The sequence below is a fragment of the Mesocricetus auratus genome, unplaced genomic scaffold (genome assembly GCF_017639785.1).
Source record: "Mesocricetus auratus isolate SY011 unplaced genomic scaffold, BCM_Maur_2.0 Super-Scaffold_100676, whole genome shotgun sequence".
In the NCBI taxonomy this organism is placed as follows: domain Eukaryota; kingdom Metazoa; phylum Chordata; class Mammalia; order Rodentia; family Cricetidae; genus Mesocricetus; species Mesocricetus auratus.
Window position 1 is genome coordinate 160,606,719 of NW_024429266.1, and position 22,161 is coordinate 160,628,879.

General features: G+C 41.8%; 1 protein-coding gene across 3 annotated transcripts; it reads right to left on the reverse strand.

Annotated features, from left to right (window-relative positions):
• Positions 1-940: 940 nt before the first annotated feature.
• Prok2 (prokineticin 2) lies at positions 941-21,961 on the reverse strand. Of its 3 annotated transcripts, XM_021227725.2 has the most exons (4): positions 21,770-21,961; positions 18,351-18,476; positions 4,061-4,123; positions 941-2,134 (listed from the first exon to the last, which is right to left on the reverse strand). In XM_021227725.2, exons 1-4 carry the CDS (start codon positions 21,860-21,862, stop codon positions 2,030-2,032), a joined length of 387 nt encoding a protein of 128 aa, XP_021083384.1. In that variant the 5' UTR covers positions 21,863-21,961; the 3' UTR covers positions 941-2,029.
• Between the last annotated feature and the right edge of the window lie 200 nt (positions 21,962-22,161).

The following is a 22,161-nucleotide window of genomic DNA, read 5'->3' on the forward strand; positions in this document are numbered from 1 at the left end:
CCCCCTTTCCCTCCCCTCTTCTAAATACACACTCTCTCTCACACGCAATAGCAATACTTAAAAAAAAAACATGAGAAATGGGATTACCAAGTTTGTAAAACAGTGATTTGAAAGGTGTCGGTTTTGATGGCAATGGACAAAATAATCTGAGTAGTATGTTACTCTAGACACAATAAAAATAACTAGCAAAGGGAGAGAGAGCAAACGCCAAGGCTCTGGGCAACAGCAGGCTGCTAATGCATACCCAACTCAACTGTTGATCTTCCCTGCATTTGGGTCCTCTTTGTTGAGCACCTGAGATCGTGTAAGGGATAGTCGCTGCCTCTAATTTTGGTAAAAGTTAAAATTACATTTTGTCATTTATTGAAAAATGTCTTGAACGCTATGTGAAGACAACTTTAGCCAAATAGCAGCTGTGTCCATTTCTTTCCCATAATCCCCCTTGTTCAAGTTGATTTTTTTTGTTTTCAACAGACTTGATAAGGTTGTTTCCTCCTGCGTAAAGTATACGGAAATCACTGAGAAGCTATGGTGACTAGTACACCCAGATATCATACAATTGAGCCCCAATGTTAGCCTGAGGGATAAGTTATAACCAACGTACCTGTGTAACTCCCAGCCGAGCAAACAACCACAGAATGGACAGCTGGTGTCTACTTTGGGGAACAGGTGGTGGGTGGGTGTGGGCAAATGTGTAGTCCGTTAAACTTAAGATTTCAGCTGTTGTTTATTTGTGACACAATATGGACTGGCAAAACTTAGTGAGTTGTTCAGAGCCAGAGCAGAGTGTATTGGCACCACTGTGCAGTTAGAGCCCAGCCCATGCCACGCCATGGTATGCGTCGTACACACTCCATCAGGTTTTGCCGGGCAAACCTGCAGGTCCATTCCAGCTAACAGTCACTTCTGGGTGTCACTTTTTCCTTCACTCTCCAAAGCCTTTTTGATGGGTACACATGGTTTATTTATTCATTTTTGTGCTACCTTGAAATCCACACAAATACAACTCTCCTGAATGTGAAATAAAATGCAAGTTTTGGGGTGTCTACCCACTTTAGGATGAGGGTTATATAGAAATCTGCTCATAATAAAAACTGTTGACCACCATCACAAAAATAAGGATATAATATCAAAATAAATCAAAGGATATACAGTATTGTCATTATTCTGATACAGAATTTTTTTACATAGAAATATTGATACCAGTACAAATGGCAAGATATCAGGAAATCCATTACAATAGACCTTTGGGTTACAAATAAAAGTTTAAATTATAACTTAACACCGATTTTTAAATGATGACTCATATCATGCCAGATGAAAATCAATGCTTCCTCCTCAAGTGGCATTCTTTTGAATGTCCCCAGCAAGAAGATTTAAAAAAAAAGAGCTTCAAGTTAAAAAAAATGAAAAAGAAAATTTAATATTCCATTAGGAAGAAAATGAATTTTGCTTGAACAAATATAGAAAACTAGACCACATACTTCTAGTGTCCCATGAATTTTTTTTCCTCCCACCGGTTAAACAGCAGAACTGAAAGTTGCTGGACTAGATGGGTGTAGGAAAGTTCCAGAAGCACTCCCAACTTCTACTCCCAGTGAGCTGTCTGGAGTGTCTGGTTCAAATGCACCCTGGCCGTTTGAGCCTCCTCGGCGGGTCTACCAGCAAGTCAGGGTTGCAGAGACCCCATCCGGCAAGGAAAAAAAAAGAAGTTTCTGCAACAAAGTACCTACTCTTATTCTCCTATTTTTAAAATGCTTGTTCTTATTGGCATTCAAAACATGTCAAGCCAAAACATAAACAGGGAAATGAGAAGCCATTCCAGAACGCTTCGCCCTTTATATGTCTATCCAAAATCAAAACTCCCCTTCAAAAAAGAAAAAAAAAGTCACTTCGGAATGTTACTTGGAAAGCTGAGGAAGCGAGAGCATTTCTTTCTGGCATATTCTTTGTTTGACACAATCACAAGTGAGACTTGACAGACATTGTGCAGCAGAGGTTCACACTTCAACTTCCTACTTCAAAGCCATCACTTCCGGGCCAAACAGATAAACCGGTTGAAAGACGTCCGTAAACATGCCAAGCCTGGCAGGCAGGGACATGTGTGATGCATTCTCCGCCCCCAAAAAGGAACCTAAAAGAGACAAGGGGACCGACAGAGTCAGATTTTTCAATTTGTTTTGGTTTATTTAGTTCATGATATGTATGTACTTGTGTGGTGCGCGCACACGAGGGTGTGGGTCCATCCCCAAGCACATGAAGGCAGAGGCCAGAGCAGGCTGTTTTATTTTCCTGGGGCGTGGTCTCTTACTGAAGATAAGCTTGTTGTTTCAGCCCTCTCTACCCCTCCACCCCCAGTGTTGGGGTCACAGGCACTGAGCACTCATGCTTGGCTTTGTGTGTGTGCCCTGGGGTGATCTAGGGTCTGTGATTGCAGGACAAACATGCTCACCAACTGAGCCATCTGCCCTTCAGTCTGACGAAAAGAAAAAAAGGGGAAAAGAAAACAAATGAAGCCATTCTGTGGTTATTTGGATCCTAATCTTGTGTTACCAAATGTTCAATAGGTAACACGCAGCCCTTTACAGTATACATCATCTTTTCCATCCCTGCCATCAGCATGTGAAGATTTCAAATACAGACTCACACTTGTTTTACAGATGAGCGATGAAAGTACATAGATGAGAAAACATCCCACGTTCACACATCTGGAGCTGAAGTCGGCCTGGCTATAGATGGACCAGAAATGCAAAGCTGGTGTGTGTGTGTGTGTGTGTGTGTGTGTGTGTGTGTGTGTGTGTGTGTGTGTGTGTGTCTGTTGTGCACATACACATGTACGTGGATGTACATGCACATTTATGCAGGGTCCATGTGGAGGGTTGCAGCGGATGTTGAATACCTTCCTTCCTCAATCACTTTGCCATTTTGAGACAGGGTCCCTCAATAAAACTGGAGCCGGTCAATTCCAATAGACTGGTTGATCCCCGAACCCCGGGGTCCACTTGTCTTTTCCTGCTCAGTGCTGGGTTTACAGAGGGGGATAAAACTCAGGTCTTCATGCTTCTGTGGCAAGCCTGTCACTGAATGAGCTATCTCTCTAGCCCCTTGTCTGTTTTCCTTTTACAGTGTCTTGCTGTGTAAACTCCACAAGGACAGGCAAGCCTAGGCATGACACATGTATTCAATGGACAAGGATGAATCCCTAGCCAGTCAGAAATATGGAAATGCACACATTCATACACACACACACACACACACACACACACACACACACACCAAAGTTAAGTCACTGAGGATGTCTAGAGGGAAATCATGGAAAAGACAAGTTCAGTTTGAAAACTACCCAGAGGTTCTCAGCCTGACTCAGAGAAGGCCTGCTTCATGACCAAAGCCACTCCACAATCCCTGTACAGGCCACCAGTGGAGCCAGATCCAGGCGGTCAACTGACAGCTAGCACTCAAAATATGTATGCTTTCCAAACTTCAGAAACAAAGACAGGAAAGCCACCTGACCCTATAGGTACAAGGTCTGTAGCTCAGTTAACACCCTGGCCTGGTTGGGTGGCTTAGTCCTGTAATAGCACAACTCAGGATGCTCAAAAGGAGGGTCATGAATTGGAGAGTAGCCTGGGGGAGAGAGAAAAAGAGACAGAGAGAGACAGAGAGAGAGAGAGAGACAGAGAGAGAGAGACAGAGACAGAGAGACAGAAACAGAGAGACAGAGACAGAGAGACAGAAACAGAGACAGAGACAGACAGACACAGAGAATGTGAACCCTGTTTCCAGTTTCAAATGTTTTATTAACTGTCATTCTATGTATTTCGGGGCTATCCTAACAAAAGAAGCCATCCCACAGCAATACCTAGATGTTTTCAAGATATAGTTCTTTATAGATTAAAAAAAAAAGGCAAAGGCAAAACCTTCAGACAGTGGCAGAACCATTCCAACCTTACTCCTGGGTTGACCTGAGAGGGTGGACCCAATGCTCATGTACCAATTAAAAGCCAGGAGTCTTGGGTGTATCCCTTGGTGAGGCCATGCTCTCTCTCATTCTTCTTACCTCCTTTTTCTTTTTTCTTCTCTTCGCCCTTCTTCTTTCCTGCCTTCCATTTGCAACATGGCTCTGAATGGGTCAGGGAGATGATTGACATCAATAAACACAAAGGGAACGGAGAGAAGCAACAGAGGGCAGGGCTTGTAGTGTGGTTTCCAGGCAGAGCAAGGCACACAGCCAGGGCTCCCTGGTGCCTTTTGACTTTTTAATGAGTAGTTATTTCAAGGGGCTAAGCATGGTATCTATATACAGCCACACCATCCATGGGGCTCGGGCAGACGGTATACTCAGAATGGTTCTGCCATTGTGTGAGTCAAGGCTGCTGAGCTATGATGGAAGTAGGGGGGAGGTGGCTACCACCCAGAACACATCTAACAGCTGGGGTATAGCTAGGCCAGCCTCAACAATGACAACTGGGCAATGTGGGATGTGCCTACCAGTTACCTTTGCATCCTGACTCTGAGATTTTGCAAGACTTCTCCAAGCCAAGCCTTAGTGTCCAATATGGACCAGTGACTCTCAATTACCAGGGATGATTCTGTCCATACAGCAATATCCAGCCAGTTGTGTCTGTCACAGCTGGGATTGGTGTGTGTGTGTGTGTGTGTGTGTGTGTGTGTGTGTGTGTGTGTAGGTGCTAGAAATGTTTTACTAATCCAGGACAGCCCTCTCAGAAAACAGTGAGCTAGCTCAAAATGTGCATAACTACTATCCAGCAGCAATATTAAAGAAGCTGTGCCTGTCCCAGGCAAGTAATGTAAAATAATCATCCCATTAAAGGGTCATACATACACAGGATTCAGCGAAGCAAGTTTCAAGCTGATATACTCCCTACTACCTCCAACCCCTATTCTGGAAAGGAAAAACCCTTTGCAGGAACATCAATCCAGACTGCATCTAGGAATTCCAAGGTCCCTCATCCTGATGCTTGCCTTTTCTCAGGCAAACAAAACAAGATCCAAACTGCATTTTTTCCTTCCAAGCATCCTTTCCAAGCAGCCCAAGCTCACCGCAATTTTCTTTCTCTCTTGAAGTCCCTACTGCTAAACAGCATGGGTCCTGAAACCCTCTATTTTCTAGACTCTTGCTTGCTTCTCCTGGGCCCATTCACTTCCAAGGTCAGAAGCCTCAGAAAATGAAGCAAATGGGTGTCCATACATAGAGTAATGAAATGTTTACATCCGTCCACATTCTAACCACAAGTCCCAAACCTGGTAGCTTGCTTTAGAATGAGTGGAAGACCAACCTCTTACAGCCTACACTTCCAAACAGCAAATTCTAAACTCACGGAGACAAAGCATAGTTCTTGCTTGCTTGTGGTGTTTTTAAAGAGAAAACTGAAGCATAGACCTGTAAAATCCTACAGGGATCTGAGGCAGGCGGATGGTGGGTTCAAAGCCAGCTTGGGCCACTTAGTGAGATGCTATCTCAAAGTAAAAGGAAATTGTGAGCCTGAGTATATAGCTCAGTGGCAGAGTGCTTGCCTAAGTGATGAGGTCCTGCCTTCAGTCTCCAGTCACACACACACACACACACACACACACACACACACACACACACACACACACACACTGGGGAAAGGGAGGGAGGGGGAAACATGACTCTGTAGTCAGGGAACTGTTTTCTATTATGACTGCATGATTGCCTGTTGCTGAATTGTCCTTCAGTTTTGCAAGATGCCACCATCTGGAGAAACTAGGTATAGGGTGAAGGTTGAGAACCCTGACTTAAACTGCTGTATGTTTCTGTCCGGTGACACTGTCAACTTGAACTTGCAGCCACAGTTCTGATGATGCTCCAAGAAGTCACTGCACTAGTGACTCTTGATGTCCATAGTAGGAAGAATAAGGAAATCACACATTATGTTCTCTCTAACCATCTCTTACTAAACTGTCACATTAGTTATCTGTTAGTCTTACCAAAAATGCTCAACATTAACAAATACACTTAGAATCTTTGGAAACAGCATATACTTAAGTTATATTTACAGTGTTTAGTCATATTACTTTCAAAACAGGAATCACTAATAAAGTTTGACATCCTCAAAAACTTCTTTAGTGAGACACAATTTTTTTTCAGAAAAAGGTAATGTATAGGCCAAGTTTTAAAATAAAATTTAAAAAGAAATTGTAGCTGGGGGGTAGGTGCACACCTGTACTGTAATCTCAATATTCAGGAGGTAAGGTTATAAATTCTACATAGGGAGAAAGTGTAGAAAAATGAACGAGAAACAGAGACAGAGAGGGAGAAGGAAAGAAAAAGGAAAGGAAAAAATACTGTTAAAATGTGTTTATAAAAGTGGGTGGGGTGGGGAAATGGCTCAGTCAGTTAATTGCTTGCTGTGCAGGCATGAGGACCTGAGTTCTCACCCCAGTGTCCACATGAAGGCCAGGCACAGCATGTGTCTGTAATACCAGTGCTGAAGAGCTGAAGACAGCTGGATGACCGGCAAACACACACCAGCCAGCAGCCTACCTAAACCACGATCATTTCATGGATCAATGAAGTCCAGTCTTAACAAATGAGGTGTAAATTTAATGAGGAAGATGACAATATTGACCCCTGGCCTCAACACACACACACACACACACACACACACACACACACACACACACACACCTATGCAAACATATAATGGAGACACACATACAAAGAGGATTGGGGCTGGATGTGTAGGGAAAGCAGTTACCTAGCATGGACAAAGCTCTATGTTTAACTCCAGTACAAACAGACCAGAAGATGGAACAACCTTAAAGATGAGCTCAGAACACCTCTTAAAATTAATAAATAAAAATAAAAATAGTAAAATAGTAAAAAAAAAAGTTAAGCATTAATTATATTCATCGAATGCAATAGAAAACCTGGCATAAAAATCCTCCTTCTTAGTTCTTGTTTTTTAAATTATGAAAACAACAATCTAATAAAAATCACAATGTAAACTATTAATAAGAAATTAAGATACTGTTTTTATAACAGAGTTTTCTAAAGACATTATTCCATGAGTCACTCAAAGTATCAAAAAATGAGTACCAGTTAAAGCCATTGTTTCCCATGAAATGTGATTTCTCCAGGTAAACTAATGTTTTGGGCTCTTTGCTTCCTTGTTTATTTTGCTTTTGGTGGGGATTGGGATTGAATTCAGGTCTGTGGTTACATTATGTCCTTGCTCTAACCCTGAGCTACTTCTACTAGAGACTTATTCCCTAGCCCAGGCTGACCTTGAGCCTGGGATCCACTTGCTTCAGGGCTCCAAGTGCTGAGATTATAGCCATGTGCAATCAAGTTCCACTGTTTTATTCCACTTTGAATGATCAAACATAAAGTAGAAACCTCTGCCTTTTTAGAATGATAGTCTAACAACAACTGTAAGTCCACAAGTCAATGGATGGACTTGAAACAGAGCAAAGGACTGACTTCAAAACAGCCTGTCTCCACCTACTGCTTGCTGCACCTCATCTCAAATACTGTTCTATTCATTCAAAGTCAGATTTGGGGGCTACTGACTATGCCAACTTGAAGCAAGAGAAATAATTTTCCATAAAGGCTCTATAGTTTTAAAATTTACTAAGAAAACCATCCCTGAACTTGAGTAGAAATGAAAAACTGTATTGTAATGTTCATCAGGGCATTATTTATAAAAACATTTTTCTTTACTTATCTTGGAGAGAATGTAGCTGAGAACATTCTAGAAGAACTACATTTTTCTAGACTATACTAACTTAATCTTCACCTAGATTACTAACTCCACCACTGACCCTGAAAACAGCTCATCAAAATGACCTTTCAAATCTTCCAGGGTAGGAGAAAAGAATATAAAATGCCAAAAAACCTGAGTTCTAGAAATATATTTCATGCAGACATCTCCATGGGGGAAGGTGAACATTACATGAAATCTTGTATTTGAGCACTTCTGCCAGTTTATCACTTGGTTTTATTATAAAACCATAGTTATTTATGGGTTCCTTTATTTGACCTGCCATGAAGACAAATTGTGGGGGCATAAATAGGGATGTGCGAGAAGAGAGACTCACTTGCTTTCAGAACTGGCATTGCACCAAGTATGAACATCAAGTTAAAACCTAGAAACAAAACTCTGTGGCTTTTTAAATATCAAAAATAGCAAAGGAGTCCCTGTGCTGGCCCTGCCCTGCCCTGCCCAATTGAGCACTCAGCTAGCCTCTTTCTAATTTTAGCTTTACCTTCTTGGGGTCTTATGAAGAGGAACCTTGATGGAAGGTTAGCCTTGGAGATTATTGTAAGAATGAGATACTCCTACTCCATGCCTCAAATCAATCAAAATCTAGGACTGAGGCCTCCTACAACACACTTTCAAGAGACAGCCACGAAGGAAGCTGCCACATGATGTTGCAAAAGATACCCATCCCAGGGGATGAACCATTGTCAACAGAAATACAACACTAATGAAAAAACACAAGCAGTTAAGTATGAAGGCCAGCACAGGATCTAAAGAACTGACAGGGGTCATGGAGGAAACAAGGTGCTCCTACAGGTCAGATATAGAAACATTACTTGGGAGGAAGTGAGCATGGGCCTGTTGCTGGCCTGCCTTCTGGTGCCCTGCGTGGAGCCTCCTGGGGTCTGGGGACTGTGCACAGGGAAACGCATCCCAGTGGTACAGCCCAACCAGAGTCTGCTGACTTCGAGGTGCTAGTCCCATCTGCACCCCTGGGAAGAGGAGAACCATTGGAGTATTGGACCTGCTTGCACCCACTGAAAGAAGGGATGAGAAGACAGCAGTGTAAGAACACATTAAACAACAGAAAGATCAATATGACACCACCAGAGTCTAGGAACTCCACACCAGCAAGACCTGAACATCCCAACACAGATGGAGCAGAAGAGAACAACCCTACAAACAACCTTATGAAGATGATAATGATAGAGACCCTAAAAGAGGAAATGAGAAAATCCCTTAAAGAAATGAAAGAAAGAAAAAACAAATTCAACAAATAGAGGAAAATACAAACCAAAAATTGCAAAACATAAACAAGTCTCTTACAGAAAACAAGGAAAGCCAAGAAAAAACAACCAAACAAGTAAAGAAAACCATTCAAACAGTGCAAGGCTTGAATGCTGAAATAGAGACAAAAAAATCACAGTCTGACAGAATGCTGGAATAGAAAAGCTGTGTAAATGATCAGGAACTACAGATGCAAGAATGACCAACAGAGATGAAAGACAGAATCTCAGGTGTTGAAGATACATTAGGAGAAATAGATTCATTGACCAAAGAAAATCTTAAGTCCAACAAATTCCTAACACAAAATATCGAGGAAATATGGGACACTGTGAAAAGGTCAAACCTAAGAATAATAGGTATAGAAGAAGGTGAAGAAACCCACCTCAAAGGTGTAGAAAACATATTCAACAAAATCATAGAAGAAAACTTTCCCGACCTAAAGAAAGGCGTGCCAATAAAAGTACAAAAAGCTTACAAAACACCAAAATAGAGTGGACCATGAAAAAGTCCCCTCACCACATAATAATCAAAACACCAAACATACAGAATAAAGAAAGAATATTAAGAGCAGCAAAGGAAAAAGGCCAAGTAACATATAGAGGCAAGCCTATCAGAATTACACCTGACTTCTCTATGGAAACTCTACAAATACTAAGAGACCATGGATGCCAGCCCAGACTACTATACCCAGTAAAGCTTTCAATCACTATAGATGGAGAAAACAAGATATTCCATGACAAGATTTAAACAAACCAGCCCTACAGAAAGTTCTGGAAGTAAAACTCCAACCCAAGGAAGTTAACTACACTCACAAAAACATAGGCAATAGATAATTTCACTTTACCAACAGCCAAAAGAAAAAAAGGGGAGGGGGAGTCCACACACAATACCACCATCACCACCACCACCAAATCCAAAACAAACAAGATAAAAACAATCAATTGTCATTAATAGCTCTCAATATTAATGGTCTTAATTCACCTATAAAAAAGGCACAGGCTAACAGGATGGATATGAAGACAGAACCCATCCTTCTGCTGCATACAAGAAACACACTTCAACTTCAAAGACAGATGGTACCTCAGAGTTAACGGTTGGGAAAAGGTTTTCCAATCGAATGGACCCAAGAAACAAGCAGGTGTAGCAATCCTAGTATCTAACAAATTAGACTTCAAACTAAAATCAGTCAAAAGAGATGAAGAAGGTAATTTCATACTCATCACAGGAAAAATCCACCAGGATGAAGTCTCAATTTTGAACATCTATGCCCCAAATACAAAGGCAACCACATTTGTAAAAGAAACATTACTAAAACTCAAATAACACATAAAACCTCACATACTTATAGTGAGAGACTTCAACACCCCATTCTCACCACTAGGCAGGACCACCAGACAGAAACTTAACAAGGAAACAAAGGAACTAATAGAAGTTATGACCCAATTGGGTTTAACAGTCATTTATAGAACATTCCATCCAAACATGAAAGAATATACCTTCTTCTCAGTGCCACATGGAACCTTCTCTAAAATTGACCACATATTCAACAACATAGCAAACCTCAACAGATACAAAAAACATTGAAATAACCCCCTGTATCTATCGAACCACCATGTTTAAAGCTAGTATTCAACAACAATACAAATTGCAGAAACCCTACAAACACATGGAAATTGAACAATGAGCAATTGCACCATTAATGGGTCAAGGAAGAAATAAAAAAGAAATTAAAGACTTCCTAAAATTCAATGAGAATGAAGACACAACATACCCAAACTTATGGGACACTTTGAAAGCAGTGCTAAGAGGAAAGTTCATAGCACTAAGTGCCCACATGAAGAAACTGGAGAATTAACAGCACAACTGAAAGCTCTAGAACAAAAAGAGGCAAATTCACCCCGGACATGTAGATGCCAGGAAATAATCAAACTGAGGGCTGAAATCAATAAAGTAGAAACAAAGAAAACAATACAAAGAATCCATGTAACAAAGACTTGGTTCTTAGAGAAAATCAATAAAATGGACAAAACTTTATCCAAACTAACCAAAAGGCAGAGAGAGAGAGAGAGAGAGAGAAACAGAGAGAGAGACAGAGAGAGAGACAGAGAGAGAGACAGAGAGAGAGAGAATGCAAATTAACAAAATCAGAAATGAAAAGGGGGGCATAATAACGGATAATGAGGAAATCCAGAGAATATTCAGGTCATACTTTGAAAACCTGTACTCTACAAAATTTGAAAATTTAAAGGAAATGCACAATTTTCTTGATAGATGTCTCTTAGCAAAATTAAATCAAGAACAGATAAGCAATTTAAATAGATCTATAACCCCTAAGGAAATAAAGGCAGTCATCAAAGTTTCCCAACCAAAAAAGTCCATAGCCAGATGGTTTCAGTGCAGAAATCTACCAGAAATTCAAAGAAGAGCAAATACCAATACTCCTCAAAGTGTTTAACACAACAGAAGGAGAAGGGTCATTGCCAAACTCCAAGACACATAAAGATACAACTAAGAAAGAGAACTACAGACCAACATCCCTCATGAACATCGATGCAAAAATACTCAATAAAATACTGTCAAATCGATTCGAGGATCACATCAGAAAAATGATCAAGTAGACTTCATCCCAGGGGTGCAGGGATGGCTCAACATAAGAAAATCCATCAATGTAATCCACCATATAAACAAACTAAAAAAGAAAAGCCACATGTTCATCCAACACCCCTTCATAATAAAGGTCTTGTAGAGATCAGGGATAACAGGAACATACCTAAAAGCAATATACAGCAAACCAACAGTCAACATCAAACTAAATGGAGAGGAAACTCAAGGTGATTCCTCTAAAATCAGGAACAAGACAAGGCTGTCCCCTCTCCCCATACCACTTCAATATTGTACTTGAAGTTCTAGCTAGAGCAATAAGACAACAAAAGGAGATCAAGGGGAAACAAATTGGAAAAGAAGAAGTCAAACCTTCACTATTTGCAGATGATATGATAGTTTGCATAAATAACCTGAAAAACTCTACCAGGGAACCTCTACAGCTGATAAACACCTTCAGCAAAGTGTCAGGATACAAGATTAACTAAAAAACAAATCAGTAGCCCTACTATATATAGAAGATAAATGGGCTGAGAAAGAAATCAGAGAAACATCACCTTTTATAATAGCCACAAACAACATAAAATATCTTGGGGTAACACTAACTAAACAAATGAAAGACCTGCATAGCAAGAACTTTGAGTCTTAAAGAAATTAAAGAAGATACCAGAAAATAAAGATCTCCCAAGCTCTTGGATAGGTAGGATCAACATAGTAAAATGGCAATCTTGCCAAAAGCAATCTACTGATTCAATGCAATCCCCACTAAAATCCCAGCACAATTCTTCAGACCTTGAAAGAACAATTCTCAACTTATTTGGAAAAACGGAAGACCCATGATACCCCAAACAACCCTGTACAATAAAGGAACTTTGGTAGGCATCACCATCCGTGACTTCAAGCTCTATTATAGAGCTATAGTCCTGAAAACAGTTTGGTATTGGCACAAAAATAGACAGGTAGACCAATGGAATGGAATTGAAGACCCTGATATTAACTCACACATGTAGGAACACCTGAACTTTGACAAAGAAGCTAAAACTATACAATGGAAAAAAGAAAGCATCTTCAACAAATGGTGCTGGCATAACTGGATGCTGGAGTGTAGAAGACTGCAGATAGATCCATGTCTATCACCATGCACAAAACTTAAGTCCAAATGGATCAAAGACCTCAACATAAGTCCAGCTACACTGAACATCTTATAAGGGAAAGTGGGAGGTACTCTTAACCGAATTGGTAAAGGAAGCAACTTCCTGAACATAACTCTAGTAGCAAGGACACTGAAATTGACAAATAATAAATGGAACCTCTTGAAACTGGGAAGCTTCTATAAAGTAAAGGACACAGTAAACAAGAGAAAACAGCAGCCAATAGAATGGGAAAAGATCTTCACCAACCTCACATCTGACAGAGGGGTGATTTCCAAAATATACAAAGAACTCAAGAACCTAAACACTAAATAATCCAATTAAAATGTACGGTACAGAACTAAATAGAGAATTCTCAACAGAGGAATCCAAAATAGCTGAAAGGCACTTAAGAAAGTGCTCAGCATCCTTAGCCATCAGGGAAATGCAAATCAAAACAACTCTGAGATACCATCTTATACCAGTCAGAATGCCAAAAATCAAAAACACCAATGACAGTCTGTGCTGCAGCGGATGTGGAGAAAGGGGAACACTCATCCACTGATGGTGGGAATGCAAACTTGTAAAGCCACTTTGGAAATCAGTATGGTGATTCCTCAAGAAACTGGGAATCAGTCTACCTTAAGATCCAGCAATTCCACTCTTAGGCATATATCCAATGGATGCACATTCATACAACAAGGACATCGTTCAACTATGTTCATAACAGCATTATTTGTAATAGCCAGAATATGGAAGCAAACTAGATGCCCCTCAACTGAAAAATGGATAAAGAAAATGTGATACATTTATACAATGGAGTATTACTCAGTGGAAAAAACAATGGAATCTTGAAATTCACAGGCAAATGGATGTAATTCTTAGAAACCAAACTGAGTGAGGTAACCCAGTCACAAAAAGACAAACATGATGTGTACTCACTCATATATGGATATTAGACATAGAGCAAAGGATTACCAGCCTACAATCCACACCTCCAGAGAAACTAGGAAACAAAGAGGATCCTAAGAGAGACACACATGGTCTCCCAGAGAAGGGGAAAGAGACAAGATCTCCTGAGCAAATTGGGAGCACAGGGGGAGGGGAGAGGAAATTAGGAAAAAGAGAAGGGGAGGAAGAGGAGTGGGGAGGAAGACATGAGCGACCAGGAAGATTGAGTTGGAGGAAGAATAGAGGAGAGAAAGAAAAGAGATCTTTAATAGAGAGAGCAATTATTGGCTTAAAAAATCTGGCACTAGGGAAATGTCCAGAGATATGTAAGGATGACCCCAACTAACAATCTAAGCAACAGGGGAGAGGCTATCTTAAATGCCCTTCTGCTGTAAGATTGATGGCTACCTTATATGCCATCATAGAGCCTTCTTCCAGTAGTTGATGGAAACAGAAACAGAGACAGAGACACACACAGTTTAAGTCCTGAGCCAAATTCCTGGAATCCAGTTGTAGAGAGGGAGAAGTGATGAGAAAAGGGGTCAAGACCATGCTGGGGAAACCCACAGAAACAGCTGACCTAACAACAGGAGCTGCTGGACTCCAGACTGACAGCTTGGAAATCAGCATAGAACGGAAACAGGACCCCTGCAGGTGAGTGTCAGTTAGGAGGCCTGGGCACTCTATGGGGACCCTGTTACTGGAATAGCATTTATACCTAGTGTACGAATGGACACTGGCAGCCCACTCCCCACAGAGGAATACTCTCTCAGCCTAGACACATGGGGAAGGGACTAGATCCTGCCCCAAATGATGTGACAGACTTCCATGATGATTCTCCATGGGAGGCCTCACCCTTTCTATGGAGCAGAAGAGGGATGGGATGGGGGTTGGTGGGAGGCATGGGAGAACAAGAGGGAAAGGGAACTGGGATTGATAAATAAGATTGTTTCTAATTTAAAAAAAGAAAAAAACATACTTGGCAGTCTCAGTAATGTTAGATCAAGCAGAAGAAAAAATGACAGAGCTTGAAGACAAATTATTTGGATTGTTAGTGTCAGAAAGAAATATATATATATATATACATAGGTATATATATGTATATATATGAGAGAGAGGGAGAGGGATGGAGGGAGGAAGGGTGGGAGGGAGGGAGGGATGTAAGGAGAGAGAATGCAAGAGCATTGTGATACCCTTAAAAATAAAATATTCAGATCACTGGCACACATCAAGGATAAGAGTTAAGGTTGGGGGCATGGAAAAACCTCAGTAAAATAGCAGCAGAAATCTCCCCAGATTTTGGGAAAGATGGGAACATCCAGGTACAAGAAGCATTTAGAACCTTAAACACACTTAACTACACAAATATGTCGCCATGACATAGCATAGTTAAATTGTTAAAAGTATAGGATCAAAAGTATATTACAGTCTGCTAGAAAGAAATGTCAAGTAATGTTTAAAGGCAAATATATTAGACTAGTGGCAGATTTCTCAGACAGAACTCTAAATGCCAGGAGGGCATGGACTGATGTATTTCAGAACCTGAATGACAATAACCACCAACCAAGATCGTGGTGCCAAGCAAGGCTGTCCTTCACAAGGGAAAAGTATGCACCTTCTGTGGTAAGGATAGATTAAGGGAACTCATGGCCACTAAACCAAAATTACAAAGAGATGCTTGGGGGAATCCTATACCCAGAAGAGAAGGAATTCAGTAAATACCATCATTAAGAACATGAATGAATCACACTAGAAAAAGAGATAAGCCAATGAGGAGTAAGAAGAAATACTACAAATACTAATACAGTAAACCATGAAATTCAAAAGCAGAGAAAACAAGAATTGACACCTGGAGTTACGGGCCAAGTTTCTACTCAGGAAAGCAGATGGCCTTCATTCTTTTGATTGGCCTATGGAATGAAGCTGTCCATGGTGGTTTGGATAAGAACAGCCCCTAGAGGTTCAAACATTTGAATATTTGGTCTCCTGTTTGGGGAGGATTAGGAGATGTGCCTTGTGTCGCTGACGATGGACTTGAGGTTTCAAAACACTATTCGCCAGGAGATGAATGCCTTCTGCTTGTGGTTTGAGTTCTGAAATCTACTGTTTGTCAGTTACACCTTTACTCTGCAATCATGGACTCTAACCCTCTGAAACTGTAAGCCCAATTAAATGATTTCTTCTTCTTTTGTTTTTTGAGTTTTGAGTTATGTTTTGTACTATTTTTTTTGAGACAGAGTTTCTTTGTGTAGCCTTGGCTGTCCTGGTAGATCAGGCTGGCCTTGAACTCAGTGATTCTCCTGTCTCTGCCTCCTGAGTACTGGGATTAAAGGTGTGGTTACTGCCACCCTGCTAGTTAGTGCTTTCTTAAAAAAAAAAGATGGCTCAGACTATAAGCTGCTTGTCAAGCAAGCAGAAGGACCTGGGTTCAGGTCCTCGGCACTTATGTAAAAAGCCAGGCACCGTGTGAGGTAGACACCCAGCATCAATGTCTGGCATCCATAGGCAAACACAGAAGCATCTGTACACATGCACACACACATTTATACACACATGGCACAAATTACCAACCTGGACTATTAGTGCTTATCCTGGTGGGCATCTTGTCCCTGCCATTTGGTTTTCAGTTATGGAAAAATGTTCAAATGACCACCACTGATTTCACTTGTATAGAGGAATAGAGTAATCAAGGTCACTCAGGGAAGGGGATGTCAGAAAGACAGAAGGGTTGCTGTATATATTCCTGCAGGCTGTTTGTGTGGCCTCAACCGGGCTTAATATTGTATAGAGTACATGGGTCATATAAATGTGCAGCACAGGTGTGAGATAAGAGTGATATACACAACAGTTTATATTGACTGAATGGCTCATACTCACATCTGACCCATGAGAGTAGTTACTGTTGACACCAAAAGGCCATTTTTTAATGTATATTCTATACATGATTCTCAGAGCAGAAAGACAACAGGAAGCTACTTAGGGACAATGAAGTCAGTGCACAAGAGAGAACTTGCTAAGAGTAAGGGAGAAATAGGATTCAGTATCAAAAGCAGCTGTGCCAGTCTCGCCTGCTCCTGGGAAGGCTGGTGTACAGACAGGTGACTAACGGTAAAGCTCTTTGTATCTCAGAATGTCCAGGAATAAAAGGTGTGTGTCATGTTTAAAAACCAACAGTGAAATCTTGCACTGCCAAACCACAGGAAGAATGGCTCAAATGCGACAGGAAGAATTTCACAAGGCACCCAACCACAGCACAGCCAGCCATGACTACAGCAACTAAACCCTGGGGTCCCTGCACTGAACTGCACCTCACCGACATGCTACCAAAGTTCACCTCCTTGTGTTCACTGTGAGTGGGGGAATATATGGAGTGTTATCTGGGACAGTTGTAATCACCTGGAAGATCGCTGAATCTATAATAACTTCAAACCCAAAGATACATAGGGGGAAAAGGAGGCAGTAGTATTGCTTGATTTGAAGAAAAAAATTAAGGAATATAGGATCTTCCTCCAGGAAACCACCTTCCCCGGGGACCTTTGCCTCTGGATCAATGCTTGATGGGAACAATGAGAAAGAAGAGAGATAGCAGGAAGCTTCCACTTCCCAACCTGAACACTTGCCTGACACTGCACAGTGTTTACATTCTTTTCCACATGAAGGACAGGGGCACAGCTCTACACACCATCTGGCCACCTTCCGTCTACCTACCTCCTGATGTACTAGAAACCCATTGGTCCTCTAGCTGGAGAAACTGAAGTTCCTAGGGACACAGCCACTAAGCCTACTCCCTTGCCTTTGGCCTTACTTTTCAGGGTCCATACTCTTTCCAAAGTTCTTTAGGTTACTGTGACATTGAGCTGCTCTGCAATCACATTAGAAAATTAAGTGTCACAAACCTTCAAAGTTATGAAAATCGTATCCCACACATAGCCAATACAAAACTTTAGCTGGGCACCATGGAGCATACCTATATGCTCCTCACTTTGGGGGAGAAAGTAGAATCAGGAGTTCAAGGCCAGCCTACACTACATGAGAAGCTGCCTCAAAAACAAATAAAAACAACAACAAAATAGCCAGGCAATGGTGGCTCACACCTTTAATCCCAGCACTTAGGAGGAAGAGGCAGGCATGTCTCAGTGAGTTCAAGGCCATCTTGCTCTACAAAGCAAGTTCCAGGACATACAGGACTGTTACACACAGAGAAACCCTGTCTTAGAAGAAACAAACAAACAAAATATCAAAATATCGGTGATTGTCTGAAAACAAGACACAACAAGCAAAAGTCACAAAGTTGCCTGAGTCCTTCTCCAACAGGGGTTGGGGGGGCAAGCATGGAGTCTTTTCCAGGACTTTTTACTTTGATTTTACAAAGCATGTTCCAGTAAAATATCTACTTTGTCCATTATAAACCTAAGTACATCCTGTCAGGGCTTATGTTGATGGATATTTTTAATGTCAGGAGAGCAATGGCATAGAAATGATGATTGGGATGGAAGTGGAGAAAAGGGAGAGATGAGTGCCTCCCCCCATACTATCCTTTGACTTCCAATTTCAAGTGAACTACCCAAGCCTTCAATTGTGTAGGCCTTGCTCAGTAGGAAGGTATACCAGAAGTCCCAGCGCAGACACTAACTTTCCGAGTCAGAGGGTGGCAGCTGTCTCCCACTTGGCCCATGGGTGTGCAGATCCTTATGCTCTTAACCCAGATACTGACAGCGCAGCACATGCCTCCTCCACACTGTGAGTCCTTGTCACAAGCCTGCAACGAAATAAAGCAACAGATAAATATAGAGAGTGGGAAAGGCTTGGGCTGGGGGACTCTAAAATTAGCAGGGAAAATCCTCTTTAAATATCCAAATGCTCAGCCAGTAAAGTACTTGCCACACAAACATGAGGGCACGAGTTCAATCCTTAAAACACACAAGAAAAGCCAGACATGGTGGCTTGTTCTAGCAACCTCAGCTCTGGGAAGATGGAGGTAGGTCAATCCTTGGCACTTGATGGCCAACCAGTCTAGCCAAATTGGGGCATTCTAAGCCATGTGAGAAACCTGGTTTCAAAAATTAAGGTGGATAGCACCTGAGGACAACATCTGTCTTCCACACACATGCCCATACTTGCGGGTGAATACCTCATCCAACATGTTTACGTAAATACACATAAAAGTATCCTAATGCAGTGATTTTTTTAAATAAAATAGAATCATAAGCCCCATTTGTCTGTAAAAACCTACAACCAGCATTGATCAGAATGTTCCCATGGACGCTCCTGTACGATGAAATCCAGGATTAAGAAGGAAGAGGGATGGGAGGGGAACATCACTGGGCTCTCTTCTGGTGCTTTATGGCTGAACTTGAAGAATAAGCTTATGCTAGCCCTGCCCTACACATGTCCCTTCAGAGCTACACAAATCACATCACAAATTTTATGACTATTACTTGCATACTATATAGGGACAAGTTTTTTAAAAGGACAGAGATAGTCTCTAAATCTGGCACAAACCACTGCAGACTTGTGAAGGTACCGATGCAGCATTTAGAAGTGCGCTTTTTCCCTTTCGGACATTTACCCTGTGCCTTGTGAGACTGGATGCTTCTTGCATGGGTACCCTGATTTTCACCATTTCCTCTTTCAAAATAAGAGCTCTCCAAGGGTGGAAAAGGACAGACCAAGACTTTGCCCCATCCTACAAGTCTTTCCTGTGAATGACATGCAGAAAGGAACTGACTGGCTTCAGATCCACAGATGTGTACATTAGAAACTAAACATACTAGCCACAAAGGTAGCAAGTGGGGCCAGGCACAGGACAGTACAGATGCAATTAGCAGCAGTAATTCCTCAAAGTACACAACTGACATACACAAACTACAAGTATTTCCAGTCAAAGAATCAATGTGGAGGACTTGCCCGTGAGGCAGTATATAAATGAAGCACAAATATATTTGCGTGAAAATGTATCTTAAGAACTATGGCTCTTTGCTAGAGCCAACAACAACAAAAGGGATGCTTTGTTTTAGCAATGTCTAGTAATCTGTTGTTCAAAGTAAGTAGTGGCTTCAAAACACAACTTTAACTCTGGGTGGTTTTTCTTCCTTTTTTATGGATGATGTTTAAACTTTCCCACCTTTTAATTTTTGTCTGGACACTAGAAATCATGCAATCACAACCATTGTAGTCTTTAAATTACAATCTTCTGTAATATGGTTTTAATACATCTATATGAAGATATAAAGTTCAAAGACTGCACGTGTGTGCGCATATCCCTGTGTATATGTGTGCTTGTGCATGCATGTATGTAATAAAAACTTAAGGTGGGTGTTTCAACCAACATTTTAACAGATGTACAAAACTCTAACTTCTGAAGCCCCAGCAGCTCTTTTTCTAAGACCATAAAAAATGTCAGACACAATCTTTTAAAATTCAATCACTCACTTAGATGCTTATCACCCTGCACACACTATATCTAGATAAATCACTGACTTTTTCATTTGAATCCAGATGGTTTCTGTCAGTGGGACCCAACTACGCTTTATTGCCATGTTGTTTTAGAGAAAAAAATTTCCAATACTCTTTTCATAATATTGAATTAACAACAAAAAGCAAGACTCCACATAACTGTATCACCATCACCCCCCTGAATCTCACCAGCATATAAACATGAAATGAGATAAAATTTCATTTCATAACAAAAAGCTTCGGTTGTTGGAAATTTACAGAGAATTGCATAAGTTTATATCTTTTTAATTAGACAGCTGTTTCCTAGTACCCTTTAATCTTCTTAACCCATTGTAGAGCCGTGCAAACAGTGTCCTCCTGTGAGTGGAACAAAAACGACACTTGCACTGCCCAGGAACCTTGGGGCTTAGAGGATTAGGAAACACTTAGAAGGAACCAGCAGGGGAAGGAGGAAAAAACCCACCCAATCATGTTTCCATTCCCATGTGTTACAAAGACCCTGTAGAAACTTTTGTTCACACACACCAACTGGCTACTGATGAAGCTACATAAGTGGTTTTAAGAATCTCCATTCTAATGGATACCACAAGGCATACAATCAGATATCTATGGGGCATAACTCAATGCTGTCGTGGCCCCGGAGCTTTCAGAATGCAATCTGTACACTAAGAAACGCAGAGACCATCAATCTTGAGTTATTTGCCATGATGACCCTTCTTTGAAATGACATGCTATTTTATCACCTGTATGTCATCATTCCAAACACATCTATATTAAAATCCAATATATTAAAAGTGATTTAAATAAATGAATCCGCTGAAAAAATATGCTAAAGCAAGTTTTTTTTTTCTTTAATGAGTTAAACGCCAACAGCCAGGGTTCTGCTAGGCTATTAAGACAGACTTCCGAAATGCTGTGCCTTGAACTCCTTCTTCAGATAGACAAAATGAAAACTCGGAACTTAATGAAGGCGCTCTCTATGAGTTAAAAAAAAAATGTCTAGTGACAGCCTGCTCCATCGCTGAACCCTAGGAGTGAGGTATCAGGAATCAAACTTGACAATTTATGTAAGGAGAACTTCACGATGAAGAAGGAGGTAAAAAAAGAGTAACAACATAAAAATAAAGAGCAGCTGCCCCAGAACCGGGTGAGAAGAGCCCACAGTTGCTTTCCAAGGCTCACACATGGCCACGACCCAAGGCACTTCACAGGGTAAGAGTCACCCAGAAGCTGTGGAATTTGAGGTGCATGGCTTGCTCTCTTGCAGTTTAAGAAAGGGCGGTCAGATTTGGGATGAAGGTTTCCAGCCCCTGGAAAAGAACTTTCTTACAGGGGAAGAAACTTCTCTGAGCTACTAAATAGAACAGCAGACCAAACCCAAAGAGTACAGGAGGGAGAGGTGGGGAAGAGCTGCTGAGACAGTTTAATTCCACAGTGTGCCTGGCTGTCCCTTGCCTTGTGAGCAGGAGAGGTTCCCAAGTGGCCAAAGGGCGATCCAGGAGAATGTCACACCGGGCACACCCTTCCCGGTGCCTACACACCCCAGGCCTGGTGTCCCCGGGCGATCAGGGTGCGACAGGTGCTCAGACAGCTTACCCCGGTGATGACCGCAGCATCCCCGGCGGGCGGCGTGAGTAGCGGCTGTAGCAGCAGAAGTAGCAGCAGTGGGGCACAGCGCGGGCCCCCCATGGCGCCCTGGGGACACGGTGACGGTTGGGGCACGAGATCAGGGACGTTTGGGACGCGTGGCCGGGTTGCTCTGCCGAGCCGCGAGCCTGACGGCAGTTATAAAGGCGAGCCCCGCGGTGACTCACGCCCGGCAGCACGCGGGGGGCACGGCGCGGGCACACACCCCGCGCCCCACGCGCACACGCGCACGTGCCCGGAGCCCCACGCGCACAGGCGCCACGCGGGCAGAGCCCCCCGCGGGGCGCCGCAGCCCTAGCCAGCCTTCCTGTTGCTTTTGTAGTCTCAGAAAACCTCCTCCT

Bases quoted from the DNA above. Each gene is read 5' to 3' on its own strand.
- Prok2 (XM_021227725.2), bottom strand. From the start codon at position 21,862: ATGGGGGGCCCGCGCTGTGCCCCACTGCTGCTACTTCTGCTGCTACAG. The intron at 4,124-18,350 runs GTTAGTGTCTGC...TGACCCATTCAG, and splicing joins GCCACCCTCTGACTCGGAAA to AGCCATGTTGCAAATGGAAG. The intron at 2,135-4,060 runs GTAAGAAGAATG...TGTCTCTTTTAG, and splicing joins GAAGAAAAAAGAAAAAGGAG to GTTCCTTTTTGGGGGCGGAG.